This window comes from Fusarium coffeatum (genome assembly GCF_003316985.1).
Source record: "Fusarium coffeatum strain FIESC_28 chromosome Unknown BRIP53273_contig_106, whole genome shotgun sequence".
Classification (NCBI taxonomy): Eukaryota; Fungi; Ascomycota; class Sordariomycetes; order Hypocreales; family Nectriaceae; genus Fusarium; species Fusarium coffeatum.
Window position 1 is genome coordinate 94,652 of NW_022157899.1, and position 22,234 is coordinate 116,885.

Genomic DNA, 22,234 nt, shown 5'->3' on the forward strand with positions numbered 1-22,234 from the left:
AGCTTCACAGTTGATGGTCTAGGTCCAGGCATATATGTACGTATGGGCTGTGATCTCGTCAAGACCAAGACCAAGGACTAAGCAATAAAAGTAAAAAAACCAGGACAGGGTCCGCCGTTTGCTGGCTAGAATAAAGCCGTGCAGTAACTTAGCCAAGTTAGCCCAGATGCTAGGCCCCCCTGGCCACCCCCTGTCCTAGTACTGGACATCCACCACACCTAACCAGCCGCCTTTTCCACCGCTACAACTGGAGAGAGACTGCAGTGAAAGATCCTGGTTTAGCAGACTGCTCAGCCTTACTTCTCACGGTGAACGGGTCCATCCCCCTTGTCTTAGGCCTTGGCCTATATTTACTACAGTGCGTTGTAGTTACTGTATTTGGATCAGCTTGGGATATATAACTTCTCTCTCCCCCCCTCCCATCTTGATCTTGCTACAGTACATCTGCATCATAAACTTACTTTTGTATGCAGTCGTGGCTTGACGTGTGTGTGCTTGCGTGATTATAGTTCTCTTGGAATATTTAAGAGACCTTCGTAGACAAAACGAGTTTATTCATTCTACTCTACGTTACTCGTTTTGCGCACGCGCTCACACGTACCCTACGTATATACGTCTACGCCAAATCATGAGAAAGGACCTTTGGGAGTGCTTAAACCTGAAAATCGGACGACGAAACTACCAATAAACGAAAAGATGAACCGAGATATGAAGATGGGAAACGAGCCCGTCATGGCCGACAACGACAAGAACTGCCGCTTCGAAGGCTACTTTACCTATCGACCTCTCTCCAACCTACCCACACCACCACCGAGCTCCCGTAACTCGTCCGCAGCCCAGTCACCACGAACAACTCTTGATGATGGAGAGCCATTGATGCCTCGATTCCGAGGTGAGTTTGTCTTACCGCAGAGCAAGGCAAAACAAGCAGGAAATCAGTCAACTTTGTTTGCATATTAGCATCACGTTGTACTTGCATCTCCTGTTATGTCATGCCACACGATGCATTTGATATATGGAACTTTTCAGTACTAACTTTTACCACAGGCCCGGCTATACACCTTGTCAACCTTATTCCATCATCTGCTTCACTGGCCACGGCCTCGGTCCCTCTCGTCCAGGCCATCTTGAGCCGAGCCAATCTCCCGATTGAGACCGTGGCTCTTGCAGTATGCATCCTCGACAGCCTCGATTCTCGATTCGCCCGCCGCTGGCGCCTCTCATGCCCTCTGCTGTCCGACTACTTCTCTCCTACGTCTAAGCGACACACCCTTCCTCCCACGCCCATCATGCCTCAGCGACAACAGTTACACATCGACTCAGTCAATCCAGAGATCATCATCCTAGCGGCTCTCGTCATTGCCGTCAAGTTTACGGAGGACCCCCAGGATGCTTCTCAGTACTATTGCAAGGCATGGGGTCATGGCATGTGGTCTCACCAGCAGCTCAATGCCACTGAACGATGCATCATGGAGAATCTCAACTACCGCATCATGCCTCTCTGCGAAGAAGATTGCCTGACAGATGCCATGGTTGACATGCAACTCGCAGCTCAGCAGCCTGAGTGGGAGCTCAATGAGTACATGCCCATGGACAGCGATGAGGAGAGTGACGATAGCACAAACATCAACCACTACGTACCGAGTCACTCTCGCTCCAAGACACTCGGCTCAGGATCGGCAGTCTTGGGATTGGGCCTATCTCTTACTCCAGTCGATACTCCGACAGCCGAGGCCAGTCAGGCGACTACCCCGCAACCTTCGAGGCTTTGCAACGACTACTTCAACCATTTCCAGGCTCGAGAGCATTAAAAGGAAAGGAAAGGAAGAAGAAAAGAAAAACGGCGTTTTCTGACTTTTGGCATTAATGAGGCGTTACCGTGGATACCAACTCATTTAGCGATTGTTTGTGGATTGACTTGAAAGCGAGTTGACTCGATCCGGCGTGGTATATACATCATATTGTGTGTCGTTTTGGGAATCAGACCCCTTCTTTTACGTCCCTGATCGGGTTCGGGCGATAGGGCGGAAATAGCATTGTTCTACGGTATTATACACACGTTTGGGAGGCATTATTGAGGAGGAACCTTTTGAGTTTCTTTAATCAAGGAACAAGTTATGGCATGGCATGGCATCTGAGGCTAGGATTACACATACCCCTTTCCGTATTCTAGTCAATAACTACGTACTTTGTAATGTTCTATAAATGGCTCCCGGTTCCGCAACTCTTTTCGTTCTTGGCGCACGTTCCAGTGTCAATATCATGCCATGTCGTGCCAGCATTCCTTAGGAATACCCACCTGCTTGCCGCCGATCTCTCATTAAGGGTTCACCGCAGCTAAAAACTCGTGATATGATTTCGATAAGTCTTGGAGTATGCCGGGGTGGCGAGTACTCGGCAACTGAAGCCGGCTTTGAAGTCTGGATTTATATGCGATGCTACTGTGCAATATTATTGTCAGACTAAGACACAGATGGAAGTACTATCAATAGAAGACTGATCCACAAGATGCTTTCAACGAAGAGCTTTCTACTAAGCGCTTTGCCTTTGATATCTCGATTTTACTTCGCCTGGCTAAAGATTCGAAATTGAATGAATAGAGTTGGCACAATCCTGCCTCAAGGACTCAACCTCTTGAGCTTCCACTCTTCAGACTCACTTCCCTCATCTCTCTCATACACAAAACGATCATGAAGTCTGCTCTCCCTTCCCTGCCAGAACTCAATTCTATCAGGAATAATCCTCAGACCTCCCCAGAAGTCAGGCACAGGAATCTTCTCCTGCCCTTCAAATCGCTGCTCAACCTCCTTCACCCATCCCTCTAACTGCTTGCGTCCATCGTCGTTTTCGTCCTGAGGCTCAAGCACTTGACTTTGCTTACTGGCCCACGCACCAATCCTGCTCCCTCTCGCGCGGGTGTCGTAGTAGTTCTGGCTCTCTTCCCTTGAGATTCTCTCCACACGTCCCTCGACATGGACCTGGCGCTGTAGAGATTCCCAGAAGAAGAGCATCGCTGCGCGTGGGTTGGTTGCTATATCTGCTGACTTGCGTGAAGTGCCGAGGTTGGTGTAGATGACGAATCCTCGCTTATCGAGCTCCTTGAGATAAACTGTGCGAGATGAGATGCGACCTGAGGGAAGAGAAGCGGTTGATAGGGTGCAGGATTCGGGATGTTCGACACCAGAATCGTCTTCCTGAGCACGAGAGAACCAAGCATGGAATTGAGGAATGGGAGATTCCGGGTTAAGCTGAGAGCGCACAAGGGTTCCCTTTGTGAATTGTTCCGCCTGGCCCGTGGCTTGATGGCCAGCAGGGGCGACTATGAAGTGTTAGTCACTGGTAAAAGTGAAGCAGAGTCATGATGGTGATTGTCGCATAGTGAGAGGGGTAACATACAGATGAGCTTTGAGGTGTCTGCTGAATGAAGAGCCATTTTTGCAGTGGAAAAGAATCTAGCACTGAGTTTCGGTATCAGAAGACGCATTGATTGATTTATATATGATTATGCCCCTACGGGAGATCATGCGATTGGATTGGGTTGACTCACAGATGGTCTTTGAGGCATACGATGAGATGGTATGTTTAAGAGGGAAAAAGGTACGTACTTTGTGGTACACGGTGGAGTCATGACATCTTCGAAGGTTCTCAGCTTTGGTAGGGTGACATTTGAAGATGCAGGAACAGAAACACAGGTACAGACAAGCTGCAAGTACAACCAACGTAAGCATTCTATTTGCATGAACATAGATAGTGATGCAGATGCTTCATAAACAAGTAGCCAGCATACTGCAGTCATGATGGCTTAAACACCTAAGAAACAGAACAAAACAAAACACATACACGACACAGAACAGATGGAACGCACGGATGAAGTAATTAAGTAATAACATTAAATAAACGTATATACGTATACGACGTACATACAGATAATATACATAACATACATAAATCATACGCAACGACGTGAGTCGCGTTTACACATTCTATAACATCAAAGATCGTTCACGGTCATAATCCGGAATGCTTGCTAACGCACGCAAATTTCTATCCGGCTTTCAGAAAGCAAATATTACAAATTCCCAACCAAAGACAAAGAAAGATCCTGTCATGAAACTTTTCCAAACCCATCCATCACATAATTTACGAATCAGCCATAACCAACGCCAACAAAGCCATGCGGCAGTAGAGGCCATAGCGCATCTAGGTATCATGTTAGCAAATGTGATCAATGAGACGTAAGAAGGAATGCTTACCTGTCGGAAGTACGCGGCCCGCTGGTCGAAATCAACCTCCTCAGCAACCTCCTCGTTGCGGGGAAGAGGGTGCATAACGATGCAAGAGCTCTTAGCATGCTTGAGCGAAGCATTGTCCACGCGGTAAGAGTTCTTGACTCGCTGGTATTCATCCTCTGTAGGGAAACGCTCGCGCTGCACACGTGTGCAGTAAAGGACATCACTGCGAGCCAGGATCTCAGGAGTGAGAGTCTCAGACTCACAGAGGAGCTGACCAGAAGCGACAAGCTGCTCGCGGACCTTGGGAGGAAGAGCCAGGGACTTGGGAGCAACAAGTTGGACCTGGACCTGGTAGTGTCGGAGCAGGTACACAAGAGAGTGCACAGGTCGTCCGTAGAGCAGGTCACCAAGGAAGGTGATGGTCAAGCCCTGGACAGTACCCAACTCCTCACGGATGGTGAAGAGATCGAGGAAGGCCTGGGTAGGGTGCTCCTTGCTGCCGTTGCCACCGTTGATGACGGGAACAGGGCTGTACTTCTCGGCAACGTGGACGCTGGTCTCCTCGGGGTGGCGGAGGACAACGGCATCACCGTAGCAAGCCAGAGTGCGGAGGGTGTCCTGGAGGGTCTCACCCTTCTGGACGGAAGAGTGAGAGGTGGAGATGGCGATGGTGCGACCACCAAGACGCTGCATAGCAGCATCGAACGACGCCGAGGTACGGGTAGAAGGCTCGTAGAAGAGCGTGGTCAGGACGCGACCTCGGAGAATGTTCAAGACACCCTCACGCTGCACACCAAGACGCATCTCCTGTGCAACAGTGAAGAGCAGGTGGAGATCAGCTCGGCTGTAGGACTTGACGGACAGAACGTGGGCGTTCTTGAATGACGAAGCCTGAGACAGGAGCTGCTGGAGCGAAGAGCTGACCAGAGGCTGAAGCTGAAGGCCAGGGGCAAGCTCATCAACAGGGGCAGCACCACGAGCGGGCGAAGGCAAAGTGGCGCCAACAGCATCGACACCGCGGAGACGGTTCAGGGGCTGGAAGCCACCCAGCATGGAAAGTCGGCGATCTCGTGGTGAGTCAGTGGTCTGGGCAATCGAGGTGGTAGGCTTGACAGGAGGCGACATGGGAGGAGCAATGTGCGAAGACATGTCCTTGCCCTGAGGCGAGACAGAAAGAACCTCACCGTCGAGGCAGACGGTGGTGTTCTGGAAAGTGACTCGCTGAACAGAGGCTCGCATGCGGCGGCCCTCGAAAGGAGACCAGAAGTTGCCAGGAGCCACAGTGTAAGGGCGGTCGATCTCGGCCTCGATGGTGGTTCCAGACTGCTCGTGAAGCTCAAAGATCTCCATGGGGTTGGTGTAGAGACGGTCCTTGATGTCGTCGACAGTAAGGCGACCCTCAGCAACAGAGGTCAGGAGCAGAGGCAGAGCGTCGGAAATACCCATGTGAGGATCACCCTTGTGGCCAAGCGAAGTAGCCAGGCGGTAAGGGAGACTGCCAATGGAGAACACGTCAATGGTAGACATGTGTGCCCAGAGAGCCTTCTGGTCGGCAGCGGTAGGGAGACGCTCGCACTCAGGGTACTCGTCGCGGGAGAGGTAGAGCGAGTAGATGGAAACATCGCAAGTAACCTGGAGACCCTTGGCCTTGCTGAGAGCGATGAGCTTGATGTCATCCTTGCTGGTAACCGAAGTAACGTGAATACGACGGTTGTGAAGGCTGGCAAGCAAGAGGATGGAAGCCAGATCGGTCTGCTTGGCATCAGTGACAATTGGCTTGTGGTTGGGCCAAGAGTCGAAGTGAGCAGTGACAGCAGCGACCTTGCTAATGTTGCCAGAGAGGTGGTTGAAAGGAATGAAGAGAGATCCAACCTCGCCGGTGACGTGGCTGATCTGGTCAGCATTGTCCGAAGTAGCAGCCACGGAGAAGTTGTAATCGCAGTAACCACCTCGTCGGCTGTTCTGCTGAGCAGTGTTGAGGGTGATGGCGTCGGTGATGGCACCATCAACACCAAGAGGCATGACTCGGATCATGCTGAAACCAGCAGAGATGGAGGCCTTGGTGACTGTCTGGAGATCATCGCTGTTGGCGGAGGCAATACCAGGAACAAAAGCGGCAATGTTGATCAAACCAGGGAGAACGACGGTTCGGTGGCTGGTCTGGTAATCGCGCTTGGATACCTCGAGCTCGAAGTGGCGGGCAATGGCCTCAACGAGAATCTTGGCGTTCTTCACGTTGGTGACAAGAGGGATCTGGTAGTCAACAGCCATACGTCGAGTCTGGTAACCCTTACTCATGTAGTTGGCAGGACGACGGTACTTGTTGTTGGAAGGCAAGTTGATGTACAGATCGATGGTGTTCTTGGCCAAATGCTGAGTGAGCGAGAACTCGGAGCTGCGGTCCTCCTCCTTGCCGAGAACCTCGAGGTACTGACACTGAACGCCGTGCTCCTGGAGGAAATCGGCGGTACCGGAAGTGGCAAACAGCTTGTAGCCAATCTTCTCAAGCTTCTGCACGGAAGGAAGCATCTCACGCTTGTCCTTGTAAGAACCAATGGACAAGAGGATGTTCTTCTTGGGGATCTTGAAGCCAGTGGACATCAAAGCCTTGAGGTAAGCCTCGTTCTTGTCAACACCGAAAGAAGCAACCTCACCAGTGGAGGCCATCTCAACACCCAGAACAGGATCAGCACCCGAGAGACGGGAGAAACTGAACTGAGGCACCTTGACACCGACACAGTTGGGGGCAAGGTCGGTGGGAGGGTAAGCCTGGAAGGGCTGGCCCATGATAGCCTTGGTAGCCATCTCGATCAGATCAACACCCATAACCTTGGAAACGAAGGGGAAAGATCGCGAGGCACGGACGTTACACTCGATAACCTTGATATCGTTGTCCTTGGCAATGAACTGAATGTTGAAAGGACCAGTGACGTTAAGAGCAGCACCAATCTTGCGAGTAGCCTCCTCAATACGCTCGATGGTAGTAGCCTCCAAATCCTGAGGAGGCAGGATAAGAGTAGCATCACCAGAGTGAACACCAGCGTTCTCAACGTGCTCAGAGATGAAGTGACCAATGACCTTACCATCCTTGGCAACAGCATCCATCTCAATCTCCTTGGCGTTTTCAATGTACTTTGTGATAACGACAGGGTGCTCTCGAGAAACCTCAGCAGCCTGGTCCAAGTAGTTCTTAAGATCCTTCTCAGAGTAAACTGTATTCATGGCAGCACCAGAAAGAACATAAGAAGGTCGGACAAGCACAGGGTAAGAGACCTTGTTACAGAAGTCCTGAGCCTCAGCAAAGCTAGTAAGCTCCTTCCAAGTAGGCTGGTCAACCTCAATGCGATCCAACATACGAGAGAACTTGTATCGGTTCTCAGCGTTATCAATCATCTCAGGAGAAGTACCCAACACCTTGACACCAGCACGGTGCAGAGGCAAAGCAATGTTGTTGGGCGTCTGTCCACCCATAGCGCCCAAAACACCACTCGAGTTCTCAAGCTGGTAAATATCAAGAACAGTCTCAAGGTTAATGTTCTCAAAGTAAAGCTTATCAGCTTCATCGTAATCAGTGGATACCGTCTCAGGATTATAATTGACCATAATTGTCTTAAAACCTGTTGCTCTGAGTGTTCTGATGGCTCTGACTGAACACCAGTCGAATTCGACTGAGGAACCGATTCGGTAGACACCGGAACCGAGGACCATGACACCGTGATCGTCGAAGTTGACGTCGTGCTCGGAGGCATTGTAGGTCATGTAGAGGTAGTTGGTGAAGGCAGGGAACTCGGCAGCGACGGTGTCGATCTGCTTGACGAAGGGCTGGATGCCGGCTTCGAGTCGCATGCGGCGGACGGCGATTTCGTTGGAGCTCCAGAACTTGGCGAGCTGACGGTCGCTGAAACCGAGACGCTTGGCCTGGAGGAGGATGGATGGGCTGGTGCTAATGTCGGTGGTGCTGTAGCCGGTCATTCTCTTGGCGAAGTCGCTGAGACCCTTGAGCTTGGTGAGGAACCACTTGTCGATCTTGGTGAGCTCCCAGATCTTGTCGACGGTGTAACCCTCGTGCATGGCGTTGGCAATGGCGAACAGACGCTGGTCGGAGGGGGTCTGGAGCTCATCCTCAATACTCATGAGGGCCTCGGTCTCGTTGAAACCGAGGTTGTGGAAGTCAATGGCACGGATAGCCTTCTGGATGGCTTCCTCGAAAGATCGACCAATGCTCATGACCTCGCCGACACTCTTCATGGAGGAACCAAGCTGTGTGGACACACGAGTGAATTTCTTGAGATCCCATCGGGGCATCTTGACCACACAGTAATCGAGCGAGGGCTCAAAGCAGGCACAGGTGGACTTGGTGACTGAATTCTTGATTTCCTTGAGGGGAATGCCGAGACCAAGCTTAGCAGCGATAAAGGCAAGAGGGTAACCAGTGGCCTTGGAGGCGAGAGCTGAGGATCGGGACAGACGAGCGTTGACCTCGATAATGCAGTACTCGCGGGAGAATGGGTTCAAGGCGTACTGAATGTTACACTCTCCGACGACGCCAAGATGGCGAATGACGTTGACAGCTGTTGTTCGCAGCATGTTGTAGTCCTCGTCGGACAGGGTCTGGGAGGGGGCGACAACGATAGAGTCACCAGTGTGAATACCCAGGGGATCAAAGTTCTCCATGTTACAAACGGTGATACAGTTGTCTTGAGCATCACGGACAACCTCGTACTCGATCTCCTTCCAGCCCTTCATACTGCGCTCAATGAGAACCTGGGGACTGGCGGCGAAAGCCTTGTTGCAGAGGTCGAGAAGCTCGTCCTCGTTGTTGGCGAAACCACTGCCGAGACCACCAAGGGCGTAGGCGGCACGCACAATGACGGGGAAGCCAATGTCCTTGACGACGTGCATGGCCTCGTCAATGTTGTTGGCAGAAGCGGACTTGGCACACTTCTCGCCGATGGAGTCCATGCTGCGGGCAAAGAGCTCACGATCCTCAGTGGTGATGATAGTGTCGATGGGTGTACCAAGAACCTTGACACCAAGGGACTCGAACTCATCCTTGAGCTGGATACCGACCTGAAGGGCAGTCTGTCCACCGAAGGTGACATAGATGGCATCGGGACGCTCGTACTGGATGACCTTTCGGACAAAGTCGGCGTTGACAGGAAGGAAGTAAACCTTGTCAGCCAATCCCTTGGAGGTCTGGATAGTGGCGATGTTGGGGTTGATGAGGACGGTGTAGATGCCCTCCTCCTTCAGAGCCTTGATAGCCTGAGAACCAGAGTAATCGAATTCACCAGCCTGTCCGATGCTGAGACCACCACTTCCGAGAACCAGGACCTTGCGGACGTGGACACGGGGGTGAAGGCGCTCGTTCTCCTCGATGGTGCCGCCGGGGAAGTGGACGGGGGTCTTGAGGAGCTCAGGCTTCTCAGCGCAGTTGGCCATAGTGTTGATGAAGACATCGAAGAGGAACTCGGTGTCGCGAGGACCAGGAGTGCTCTCAGGGTGGAACTGCACACTGAAGTAAGGCTTCTCAGTGTGGTAGATACCCTCGTTGCTGCCGTCGTTGGCGTTGACGAAGAGCTCCTTCCAGCCGTTGGTCAGGCTGTCAGTATCGACAGCGAAACCGTGATTCTGAGAAGTGATGTGACACTTTCCAGTGACCATGCTGGTGCAAGGAATGTTGTGACCTCGGTTACCGAACTTCATCTTCTTGGTGGTGGCGCCAGCAGCACGGGCGAGGAGCTGGTGACCCAAGCAGATACCGAAGACGGGGATTTCGTTCTTCTCGAGGACGGTAGCGATGTTCTTAACGGTGGTCTCGAGCACGGCGGGGTCACCGGGACCGTTGGAGAGGAAAAGACCATCAAAGTCGTCAATGGCACCGGCGATATCATAGTCCCAAGGGCAAACAAGGACTTCGACACCACGCTTGAGGAAGCACCTTAGCTGGTTGAACTTCATACCGACATCGAGGCACAGAACACGGATAGTACGCCCTGACGGGTGCTTACGGGCGACCGACGGAGGTGGCTTGTAGAGCTTGGGCTCCTTGATAGATACTACATAGATATGAGCATGCGCCTTCAAGTACGAAAACGCTGGAGAACTCACCTTCTTTCACCAAGTTGTTGTTGTTGGGGTTGACCCATTCGACCTGCTCAAAGTGGTCGAGGGGCAGAGCAGCGAGAGCACCATCAACCTGACCGTTGGCAGAGCCATTGGTAAGGCCGCGAGTCTCGAGGCGCATCTTTCCCAGCATGCTACCCTTCTCACGGATCTTCTTGGTCAAGACACGGGTGTCAACGCCGTACATGGCGGGAACGCCCTGCTCCTTGAGCCATGTGCCGAGAGAAGATGTGGCAAGGAAGTGAGAAAAGTCCTCGCCAGCATATGAAGCTGTAACGAGACCAGCAATGTGGATCTCGCTAGACTCGAAGTGAGCAGGCAGATCGCCTAGGAGCTCATCCATGGCCTCGCGCGAGGGGACACCATAGTTTCCGACGAGAGGGAAAGTGATGACGAGGATTTGGCCACGGTACGAAGGATCCGTCACGGACTCGGGATAGCCCACCATACCCGTTTGGAAGACCAGCTCTCCAGCAATGCTCTTCTGGGCACCAAAGCTGTAACCTTGGAAGGAGGAGCCATCCTCAAGCTCGAGGCAGACGAGGCCGTCATCCTCGGCGCCAAACTGACGAGCAGAGGCGGGAGGCTGGGGAACCAAAGCCATTGCGATGGTTGTGATATATGATTGAAGCAAAAAAAGAGAAAGAATAAGCTCCTGCGCTGGGTTATATCAACGAGGACCCAGAGAAGCGCGGGGCAGAAACAATGGAGGGGTCGCCGCGAGAGGACAGGGAGATTGCGAGCGACGGGCCGGCAAGTTAACTCGTTTTCAGAGCTACCCTGGTAAGGTCAGAAGCTACCTCGCAATCATCAGCCTCAACAAAGAGTTGCGGGAGAAGAAAATGCTGGAAGAGCGAGGGTTTGGGGAGGAGAGGAAGAAGAAGAAGAGATCTTGACGAAAGCGGCCCTGGGAAACTTTTTTTTTTATCGCCCAGCGGGCTGTCTGCTGTCTTGCAGGGTGCTCCCCGCTGTGGGCCGAAGAGCACTATAATTGGCCAATTCAGCAGTAGTTCCCTGAAGGCGTCCAATTGCAGCATTCCATTAAAATCTGCAGGGACACTAAAATGCCCCGCCATGCCTTGGCCGAACCTCTCAAACCTCTCCACAAGCTGCGCAACAACCTTTCATCATGAGCGATCGACCATCAAAAATGGTTGGACTTGAGCCTCTCAAAGTGGGTTTATTCGATCAGCGGTCAGTTTAGCCGCTCCGACAAGATAACCAAGGAAGCTGGAGGACCAGAGGACGGACGGGCAGGTGGTGGGGAGGCTTGATATGACTCCGGTAACGGAAGAATCATACGGATATCTGGTATGGAGTTGTCATGACAAGACACAAGACAAAGTCTGTGGTATTGGTATCAACAAAGATACAGTATGATGCATGCAGTCGATCATGAAACATTCCACTGCACGATTCTAGCTGCACAATGAGTGTGCCCAGTAATTACTGCCTCGTTCGTAAAAATATTCAACTCTCACTGTGAATCTCTCCTCTCCCACTGGAGCCATCGGCAATCAACCATGAACCACCCCAAGATCAGAAGCTCGAGCCCAGGGCGGCAGTGAGAGAAAAAGGCGCGCTGCATCACAGGCTAAACCATAAACTCCACTCTTCATCCACCTCCGCAGGTAAGAAAAAAAGATTTTTTTTGTTTCGACTTTGCTGCGATTGGATTAGCTGACATTGATTGTCCACTTTGTTTTAGTTTCATACAAGCCGTTCAAATCCGTCTTGGAGTGTTGAAAAACTTGACTGCTAAAGCCTGTAAGACGATGCCAGTGAGTCAGTTTAGGCTATCACAATATCTAGTTCGGCTTCTTCGTCTCTGTTTCCTGAAATTTGGAGGTATAGATCCATGCAGGTTAAGTAGATTCTATGCATCAATGTGAGGCTCGTGCCACACGAACACATGGCTCTGTCTTACACCAAACGGGATGGATATCATAGAGCAATCAAATCAAACTTTATTCGTTAGTATTGAAAGACGTTGTCCATGATATCCATAATGTTCTTCACCTTTCCAATGCTTGCCGACCTTTATTGACATTAACTTCAGTCGACCGTTCGACGGGTCGAGTTAAAACCGTTCTTTTCATTCAACCGTCCTCCACTTCCTCTGCCAGTGCTCTGGAAGTACAATGCTCGGTGCTTTAAGAAATCGCAGCCATAGGCAAACTTGGAATTGAACCTACTCGTTGATAACTACAACAAGAACTTTGAAATGGCGAAATGATATTTGGGGGATGCAGAGCCAGATTACGTGGATAACGCCCGTAGCAACTGGCCACACTTCTAAAAACGAGCTCAAACAGAAGTTGCCAGACGATGTCTCAATTTCTTGTTCTCATACAGCAAAGTCTTCAGAACCCACACAAGCACGATCAGAGCTTCGGAAACACTCACGGCCATTTGCAATGCAGACTCGTCGATCAGCAACAATCGTCAAGTATTAGGTCGCTAGTGCAACTAAGGACGTCCCACCAAACACACCAAGTTATATGGCAGGGAGGGACCTTCTGCACAAGATTGCGGAAACAGAGCTTGCAAACTAATTTACCATTCCATCTCATGAAATCCAGCAGTGTCTAGAGGCCCTTGTGTGTGTGTGTGTCACAAAGCCAATTGAGCATGCATGAATCGCTACATGTTTCAGTAGACACCACCAGATTGTGTGAGCAGAAATGCTAGGTAGATGTATCCAATTGTGATACATATAGCTTACTCATAAGTTTGTAGAGCTTTAGATTCTCGATGTTGAACCAATAGTTGTGTTGCATTTCCTTGAGACCTTTTTCAAGACTGGAATACTCAATGGTCCCGGGTAGGTAAACAGGGAAGTTGTATATGGCCAAGGGGTACGACAACGTGCAATCCAAATTTTGGTTTCCAATAATACTGTAGTTCAACAACTTATGGAATATACTACGAATCTTGATACACTGACATAGTTGAGAGACAATGCACCTTGAAGAGCATTAGTACAACACCATCATGGAAGTGATGATGTGCACATGTACATCCGCTTACAGGATGCATGCTCAGCAGAGCGTGATTCATTTTCTTACGGCTCACGTAAAAAGTTCAGTTACTCAGAGCTGTAAAGCTCCAAGATATACCGTCTATGCATCGTGGTATTCACGAAACTGCAATAATTATCCATACTCAACCTTGGGTGGTTTATTCCTAGGTAAAAGACAAGGCTACTGAAAGCATAGGAGATGAAATATGCAACATAGTTTGTATCAATTCAAATGTGACTTTGAGGTTGTTTTATTTGTTGCTGCACTTGTATGTACCTAGTCTTGGAAGTCAGCTTTTCTGATACATCCATCCTGATTTATTTGTTGTCTGAGGCTCAGGTTGTGACGCCTAGCCCCACACGACCACATCCCAATCGTCAACTCCAGGTTTCATTTTCATTTCCAATCCTGGAACCAACTGAACCGCGTCTGTACGCAAGCGACCAGCCCAGCCTCCCAATCCCACTCTCACTGCCACTCCCGCTCCGACGCCCACGCTTACCTGAAGAGACCTGTCGCTCATTCTCCAAGAACCTGACAGATTGGATTAATTGATTGGACCCCATTCGTGTTCCATCACCAGCCAACTACAAGCCTGTCCTCGCTCACACACGCGCATCCGATCCCTCCCTCCCTCCCTCCGACCCCTATCCCTCCCACTATACGTTGCGCTGTTGTCTGCCGCTGTTACAGCATCCACAGCATAGCACACGCTGCCGCTCGAAGCGCTGCACTGACGCCTTTGACGCCCCGAACCGATAGCCATGTACTCCGCCGGCTACGGCTTTGGCAACAATGCTGCTCCTTCTTTCAACAGCCCTACCCCACAGCAGCAGTCTGGAGCTCAACCAGCCGCTCAGCAGATGATGTATAACCAGCAGCAGCAGTTCGCCGGTATGACGCCTCAGGGAGGCTTCAACCCTGGCGCGAATCCTCAAATGATGGCCGGTGGTCCTGGAGGCATGATGCCTAACGCCGGTATGCAGCATATGGCTGCCAATGGTCAGAGTAGGTCTCATTTCTGTATTCGCACGCGACAATCGATCGAACCTTGGTGTACGCGCTGAGCTTCAAGACTCTGGTTAACACCAGAAGTTTTATGATGACTGGAACAGTTGCGCGACACCTATAGAGCGCGGCGCAAACTACTCCTCGACGCGACACCTACGCCATCGCTCTGATCTTGATAGCTAACATGTTGCGCATAGTGGCAGGATTCCAACAGCAATTCCCGGGTAACCCATATGGCCAAGTTGTTCCCTCGTCGGTCGCTCCCCAAAACTTTGCGCCGAACTACATGATGGGTGGTGGTATGCAAGGCTTTCCGATGAACCAGGGCGGTATGCCTCAACAACCTCAGATGATGCAGCGAATGCAACAGCAGCAGCAACAACAACAAGCGCAGGCGCAGGCGCAACAACAGCAGCAACACCAGCAGCAGCAGCAACAGCAACAACACCAGCAGCAACAACAACAACAAGTTGCCAATGCTGGTGGTATGGGCCAGGCCTCCACCCCGCAGAGACCCCCGAGCGCTGCGCAAGGAACACCGAATAACGCCTTACCCTCTCAACAGGGCCAGTTCCCGACTCCTCAACCTCCATCTCAGAGCCAAACCCCAACGAACCAGCAGCAGCAACAACAACAACAACCACAGCCTCCACAACTACAGCAACCCCAACAGCCCCAAGGGCAGATGCAGGGGCAAGTGCAACAGCAACAACCGTTATCCGCTGGTTTATCAACACCCCAGACGCCGACTTTCTCAAATCAAGGGCAAACCGTTAATGGCAGCTCAGCAGCTGTACCGCTAAGCCCTGGAACCGAATCACGAGACAAGGAGCGTTTCGCTTTATTATTGGATATCAACCATGAACTTCTCTACGAGTCAATTCAGATACAGGCGACGCAACAAGAGTTGAAGAAAGAAAGTGCTGCTGCCGGAAACACGGGAGACAAGAAGCCATCAGATGAGGAAACACAATTGCAACAAGATTATCTTCAGTAAGTCAGTTCACTTGTTGTCCTGGAACCCCAACTAACGATATGACAGATGTATGAGGCGATTACAAACAAACTTGTCTTATATGGCGGCCCTTGCAGATCGAAAACCCGAGGTCAAAGTTCCGCCTTGTCCAGCATATCTCAGTGCGCCGCCACTGAATCTTGCACTCAAACTTCGCGCTCCTGCTGTAGGAGGACCTGAGGGTTCAGAGAACAACATCGATCCAGTTGCAGATCGCGAAGAGCGAAACAACAGCATCAAGGACCTCTACTCCAGGTTACAGGCCGCATTCCCTGGATTTGATCCCAAGAAAGAACCCGCTTTCCGTGGGAACGCACAAGGGGGACAGAAGCCCGGCAACTTAATGGGAAACCAGGCCAGCCCAACAGCTCAAAGGACGCCAAAGATCACAAATATGGGAGCTCCGCCAATGCCTTAGTCTGATATCGGCATTGACTTTAAAAGACAAAATTACAAGGTGTATGTATATTGGATGACGATTCATAGATGTTTCATATGGAAATCTTTCTTCTTTTTTTTGCTGGCTGGTTTGGTGTAGTTCAATTCGTCAACGAATAGCATTTGCATTTTGTTTCAGAATAGGGTCTGACTTGGTTTGAAAAGCGTGAAGAGTAGGCAAATTAGAAGCAATTTCACCGCAAGAATAGTGTCGTGTGCGAAGCGTTTATACTGAGGAACGTACTGCGAGTGATGATTGACTACATCGCTCAACGGCATCTTGCTTATCTTGTCCCTCACCCAGGGACCGTGGCACTGCCAATGTGAAGAACCGTCAAGTGTTGTTTCCAGTTGCGTGGCTGTGATGTCTAGAAACTCAATTCATTACTCCTTACTTAAAGTCTTCATTCGACGATCCATAACTGGTCCAAAGAAGCAAAAACCATACCTTATATATAGTATTAACAAGGCCTCAGATCCTAGGATCTTGATCATGACAATCTAAAAAGGGCAAGAAAATAATATGCTGTTTTCTCATGATGTCCATGCTAAAGACAAAAAATGAAATGATCACGCTGGGGATCGAACCCAGAATCTTCTGATTCGTAGTCAGACGCCTTGCCATTGGGCCACGCGACCTCGCTCTTTGATGAGATTTTGTTGCGAAATCAGCATCCAAGATCACTCGCCGGTCAGTTTCCTCGTTCATGCCACAAAGTTTGACAAGACCACCCCAGTATATAAGTAAAGGTTCATGATTCATACACAAGTCTTGGTCATCGCACAGCATTTGTTATGTGGTAGTATTAGGCTAGGTACCAAACACATTTAGCAGCCTTCAGACCATCCGTCAACTCCATTCCATTTCATCAAAAATCAGCAGCCATAGCTCCAAGGGTATCTAGTCATGTTCTGGGACATAAAGGCATAATCGTCATTTTCCGTACCGCTTCCCATTTTTCGTCGCCCCCTTTTCAATACCAAATTTGTGGCTGCGTGTGAGCGGTCATGCTGATGTTCTGTTAGCTCTACTATTCATCCATCAAAACATCCAGAAAGGACGAGCCTGAGTGGGAGTGGGAGTCTCCGCAGCAGGGACAGATGCCCTCTTCTTCGCTGTCCCAGTCGGCGTCAGCAGACTCGTATCCGGTTTGACGGGAGAATTGAACCCATTCGCGCTTATCGGCGTCTCGGTTAATAGGTACTCGCTTCCAGATCACAGTCTCTTCGTCTCGGTCTGAGGTTGGGTGTCCTTCTTCACTCGGCGCAGGGGGCAAGACTCCAAGTCTAGCATGCGAATGGCCGTGAAACGGCTCGTCGTCGTCATCGCTGTCCTCCTCCTCGTCTTCCGGCTTGGATGCTCTAACCACTCTAGCGCACCATTTCCTCCCTCTAAGACGTTGAAGGTACTTGGAGCGGGCCATGTACGCAGCTGGGCCATCGAGATATAGACCTTCATCTTTGAGCATACCGCTCATTTCGGCAGAGGCCTTCAGGCCAGTATCATCGAATGGCATGCCTGTGACTTGAAGTTCATTCAGGGTGCAGCCGAGCTCGTGGGCGCAGATGTCATGTAATTCTGAGCCAGAGAATGGCAGAAGGGTGTCTGAAAAATTGACAAGGTCAATCCGGAGGGAAACCAGGGATGGCAGCATTTTGGGTCGCAGTTGCTTCCTGTTTCGGTAACTCGGATCGAAGGGTGCACGAAGTCCCTCGAGGCAGTCGACAATCTGATTCCAAGTGTAGCACCGGAAACCGCCCCGAATAAGAGGAGATTCGGTAGGGCGCTGCTGGACCTTCAAGTGATGGTCCTTGTTCAGATCAGCGTGATAGCGGCGATCCAACTTGTGTCGGCGAGACGGCTGGTCGTCATAGTATCGTGCAATGATACGGAAGTTGACATGAGTGATACCCCGACGAAACTCGGCAGGAAGGTCTGCAAAGACACGTACGGCCCGAGAAGTTGTAAAGGTGAACGTATTCGATTCCCACAAGTATCGGGTACCTTCAGCATGAAGAGCTTTGCAGGTGGCTAGAAAATTGATGGCAATCTGGTTGCCCTGCGCCTTCTCCTTGTCCGATAGATTCTCAGGTATCAGAGGGGACAATGGGTCAACAATCGAATTAGGAGATTTCATGGCGAATTTGAGGATTCGGAGGATGATTTCCATGGGAAGATAAGGGGTTGAAGTGGGCATGGAAGATCGGGTCTTGCGCTTGAGGGGGTTGGACTGCTGTATATGGTTCATTGAAACAGGAGACCAAGCAATGCCATTCTCGCGCAGAATGCGCTTCAGTCGCATGTTCTCTTCAGTAAGAGACTGATTCAAACGGCGGTGCGGATGGGTGAAAGCATCCTTTGCCTGGTCTTCCTTGTCTCGGCATTCCCAGGGGAATACGGTCTATATGTGTTAGTCAAACCATGGAATATGATAACCCTTGGAATATACCAACCGGAGTATTGTTCGACATTTTTTTTTCAATGAAATCGAGAAAGCTGACAGAAGCAGATCGTTCTTTCCCAAATAGTTCCGCTAGTGTCAGCAGGCAGAACGGATAATGAACAAGACCGCGAAGATCGGTTTTAAGCGACAGATGATCAATATTTGAGTGCAAGTGGAAAGGAGTGCCCTGCAGATAGTCCGTTGTACATGTGAAAGACAGAAAAGTTGAGACAAAATGAAGTTGGAGAAATAGAGGTGAGCTGAACCGGGCAGGAAGCCTAGAAATGAATAAAATCACGTAGGGGGCTGCACTCCTGTTGCGCCGGCAGTGAATCAGTTGTTTGTTGTTTCCTTTGCCGTGATGCGGTTTAAAGAAACGATGAAGATAAGTGAGTGGGAAATGGAAAGATGCATCCAAACAGGCAAACGCTCTTTGTTTGCCCCTAAGCAGACTTGCAAGGTATAAGACGGCGGAGGCAGAGGCGCGAAGCCTCAAGATTCGCTTTGTGGTCGCGCTGGTTCGTTAATGTTTGAAGATGGGTGAGGTTGGAATGAGTGAGAAGATGAGGGCAAAGTTGCTGAAGCTCGGGTGGATGTTCCCTAAAATCTGCTGTTTCCCTACTCGTCTCTACCTACGGCACTTCTTAGGTTGTGTGACGTGATGCGCTCCGGGCAGTCGAAGACGGAAGGCACGGTGGAAAAGGCAAGAGCCCGACCGCGGGGCAGTGGCAGGCAGTGGCAGGCACTGCCTACCTGTCTATCTCATGGGCTTCAGTCACATGTTGGAAGACGGGATAATTAAATGAATTTAACAATCCTCTTATATTCTATCATATTTACCGGAGAGACTACCAGCCTACGTGTTCGTGTTCGTTCGCCAATTCTTCAATTCATCTTGATATCTCTCTCTGGATTTTCTATGCATGAAGATTGGGGGGAAAAAAGCATTAGAAGAGGTGCACTTGCTGATTAAGTTTCCCAAAAGCGGCAGCATATGCGATCGAGATCCTGCCGTTAAAGAAACTCGTAAATAGAGGTAGCCCAATCCAAGAAAACGGCAGTGCCGTTAGTTTTGACAAATATTTGCTTTCCGTAGAACAAACGTGAAGTAAGCGCATTGTCATGTAAGTGCCCGTTCACATTGTAGGCGCCCGATAGTCGTATGTTGTTCGTAACAGCAAATGTACCAAACAGACTTGCTGCTTCCTTTGATACTGGATATCAGGTATCCTATGCTGTCAACCTTTGACGGATCTGACTAGTAATATGATCATATGTAAAAGAAGGCTGGATTGGGTGGGTTTGTACACTTCAAACCGAAGTCAGTAGTAGGGTCGAGTGAAGGACCCTGATGATACAGCTTGAGGTGATTGATGATGGTCAAGAATTAACGATCAATCTACCTCAGCACGATCCTGGTGAGTGACATTAGTAGCTACCCCTGTCCTAGGTACATGCCACCAGTTCCATTTTATTTTAAGAACCCATGGCTGGGGATCTCCGCTGAGGCTGTAACTACACCGTTCTGGCCCCTCTGGCCCCTGTTCCCCGCTACGCTCCAGAGCTTCATGGGGAGTTGTTGTGATCTTGTGGTTGAACTTCTCGAAGAAGCATTAACTTACCAACCTGCTTGTATATCAACTTACTAGTATCTTGATACCGTGAAGGATTTACTGTCTAGGTTTATGCAAACTGCCCGAAATGTTCTTGGAAAGATAGACCTATCGGGCTTTTGCAGATCGAAGAGCAAATCAAACTGTCATCATCCTGTGCTAAGGATCCCACCCAACGATTGTCTCCAGGTATATAAGCCTCCTGTCATTCCGAGGTGTCAATTGCCGCCAGAACTTCCGTGATCAAATCAAACACTTGTTCAAAGAGCTCCTTGATTGGCAGGCAATCGTGATACAACCTCAACAAAACAGCTTCCTTCTCCGAATCGATTGTGAGTGTGACGTCACCATTCATCGCAGCTCTCGATCCCAAACACCCCACTGTACCTGCAAATCAACAGAACATCGATGATGAAATCGCTACGATTGTGCCATGTTGGCTTGCCTGCTTTGGTACGTAAGCAGGCAGCTCACCCGAGAAGGTATATAACTCTACTGGGTGAGCTCCAAGCTTCACGTTCGAGCTCTGATCTTATCTTCAAACACATACAACAACAACAAACCGTCAGATTAATCACAACCACATCAAACAAAATGTCTTTCTCCAATGCCAATACCGGTGATGCCCCCGCCGACCCTTACAAGACGGCAAACGCCGATGAGGTTCCCCTCCAGACCAAGATCGAGGATCTTGTCAACTTCATCACCAAGGAGAAGTTTGGCATGATGACCACTCGTGGTTCTGGCTCTGGCAACCTGGTCTCCCGCTGCATGGCGCTGGCCGCCACCGTACGTCTACTTGAACTCCTGGACTATTTATGTCATGACTAACATACCTATTTGCAGGAGACTGGAGGCATTGACCTTCTCTTCCACACCAACACTGAGTCTGGCAAGACCGACGATCTCGATGCTGACCCTCACGTCAACGTTTCCTTCATCAACGCCTCTGGAGAGTGGGCTTCCATCGCTGGAAACGCCAGCATCAGCACAGATCGCAGCCTTGTTGCTAAGCACTACAGCCCAACCCTCAAGGCTTGGCTCGGTGACCTTGGCGACGGTGTTCACGACGGATCTGAGAATGATCCCCGTATCGGTGTTATCCGTGTCAAGGCCGTCTCTTCAACATATTCGCTTGTCTCGAAGAACCTGCTGAGCCGCGTTGCCGACATTGCTTCCAGCACTGTCACCGGCAAGCCTGCCTCGCCCAACACTTTGAGGGAGATTTCGGAGGGAGATGTGCGCTCGTGGCGCGCTTCGCGAGAGTAATGGTCTAGATAATACAAATCTCGCTTGTACAATAGGATTTTATATCAATGGCGATACGAATTCATGACAACGTTAGTACACAATCAAAGCTGCTTTCCATATTCGGCATTCCATAGCTTGTCCCACTTCTCCTTGTCAACAGCAAACTGTCGCACGTAGTCGAGCTCTAGCTCGTGTGTCCTTCGTCCAAGAAGAACAAGGCTGTGAAGAGGGGGACCAAGCTCCTCATCAGTAGAGCAAAGTTCTTCCAATGTACCAGCCACGAACTTCTCAGTCTTGCCTCCTACACGGGCAGCGCCGATGGCCAAACTATCCTTGGTGTATACGCCTTCTTTGCGCTCCTCCTCGATTTCAAGCATTTGCTGAGCACACTGGCCTACGGTCATATAGCGAGGGGGCTCGTAGATCAGGCGACCACGGGCCATATTCTCGAGACTTTGCTCCTTGACCTTGATGTCCACTAGGACCAACGTGTGAAGTCCAATCTGGCGATTCTCCTTTATGCGATCGTAGAATGAGGCGGGCTTCCAGGTGTCTGTAAAGAAGACCATGGACACGGTCTGACCAAAGTTGTAGAGCTGAAGGCCGCAGGCGCCAATACCGGACATAATTGAGGCGTTGGGGACTGTTCGGACGGGAATCTCGAGCTCTCGTGCACGAAGAACGAGGTCGGTATGCGTTGTGGCACTTGAAAAGTCAGTCAATGTTGAACGTAGGAGCGTCAAGTTTCCAGTTCATACCCGAAGGGATCTCCAACGACAAGGAATGCGACATCTTCGTTCTGCGCATTGCGGAGGATCTCGTCGCTGTTGGACTCGACCATCTCACGGTCGGCTACTGTGATAGAGCGTCCATAGTATGATTCCTAAGGATCATTGTTAACATCTATATGGCTATAGACCATGGTAGGGTATATATACCAAGACGGACTGCTCGACGAGCAGGATGCTAGTGTATGCCTCGAGGTAAACTCTGGAAGCCTTCTTGACAACTTCCAGACCCTTGACAGTAATATCTGTCTCGTCTGAAAGACCAAGTCCCACGAGGTACAGCATGTTTAATC

The 22,234-nt window shown here is 50.3% G+C and overlaps 7 protein-coding genes across 7 annotated transcripts; 3 read left to right on the plus strand and 4 right to left on the minus strand.

Moving 5' to 3' along the window:
- Window positions 1-696: 696 nt before the first annotated feature.
- Window positions 697-1,811, plus strand: FIESC28_04842 (uncharacterized protein; the record flags this gene model as incomplete). The annotated part of the gene is made up of 2 exons (XM_031158989.1): window positions 697-892; window positions 1,048-1,811. The coding sequence occupies 2 exons, from the start codon at window positions 697-699 to the stop codon at window positions 1,809-1,811; spliced, it is 960 nt and encodes a 319-aa protein (XP_031016941.1).
- An 807-nt stretch (window positions 1,812-2,618) lies between these two features.
- On the minus strand, window positions 2,619-3,433 carry FIESC28_04843 (uncharacterized protein; the record flags this gene model as incomplete). The annotated part of the gene is made up of 2 exons (XM_031158990.1): window positions 2,619-3,319; window positions 3,397-3,433. The coding sequence occupies 2 exons, from the start codon at window positions 3,431-3,433 to the stop codon at window positions 2,619-2,621; spliced, it is 738 nt and encodes a 245-aa protein (XP_031016942.1).
- A 707-nt stretch (window positions 3,434-4,140) lies between these two features.
- On the minus strand, window positions 4,141-10,962 carry FIESC28_04844 (uncharacterized protein; the record flags this gene model as incomplete). Its single annotated transcript, XM_031158991.1, has 3 exons — window positions 4,141-4,200; window positions 4,254-10,291; window positions 10,344-10,962. The coding sequence occupies 3 exons, from the start codon at window positions 10,960-10,962 to the stop codon at window positions 4,141-4,143; spliced, it is 6,717 nt and encodes a 2,238-aa protein (XP_031016943.1).
- Window positions 10,963-14,145: 3,183 nt separating this feature from the next.
- On the plus strand, window positions 14,146-15,825 carry FIESC28_04845 (uncharacterized protein; the record flags this gene model as incomplete). Its single annotated transcript, XM_031158992.1, has 3 exons — window positions 14,146-14,389; window positions 14,590-15,385; window positions 15,435-15,825. 3 exons carry the CDS (start codon window positions 14,146-14,148, stop codon window positions 15,823-15,825), a joined length of 1,431 nt encoding a protein of 476 aa, XP_031016944.1.
- Window positions 15,826-16,876: 1,051 nt separating this feature from the next.
- Window positions 16,877-18,317, minus strand: FIESC28_04846 (uncharacterized protein; the record flags this gene model as incomplete). The annotated part of the gene is made up of 2 exons (XM_031158993.1): window positions 16,877-18,247; window positions 18,300-18,317. 2 exons carry the CDS (start codon window positions 18,315-18,317, stop codon window positions 16,877-16,879), a joined length of 1,389 nt encoding a protein of 462 aa, XP_031016945.1.
- A 2,179-nt stretch (window positions 18,318-20,496) lies between these two features.
- On the plus strand, window positions 20,497-21,171 carry FIESC28_04847 (uncharacterized protein; the record flags this gene model as incomplete). The annotated part of the gene is made up of 2 exons (XM_031158994.1): window positions 20,497-20,691; window positions 20,749-21,171. The coding sequence occupies 2 exons, from the start codon at window positions 20,497-20,499 to the stop codon at window positions 21,169-21,171; spliced, it is 618 nt and encodes a 205-aa protein (XP_031016946.1).
- Window positions 21,172-21,254: 83 nt separating this feature from the next.
- On the minus strand, window positions 21,255-22,226 carry FIESC28_04848 (uncharacterized protein; the record flags this gene model as incomplete). The annotated part of the gene is made up of 3 exons (XM_031158995.1): window positions 21,255-21,858; window positions 21,912-22,036; window positions 22,092-22,226. The coding sequence occupies 3 exons, from the start codon at window positions 22,224-22,226 to the stop codon at window positions 21,255-21,257; spliced, it is 864 nt and encodes a 287-aa protein (XP_031016947.1).
- Between the last annotated feature and the right edge of the window lie 8 nt (window positions 22,227-22,234).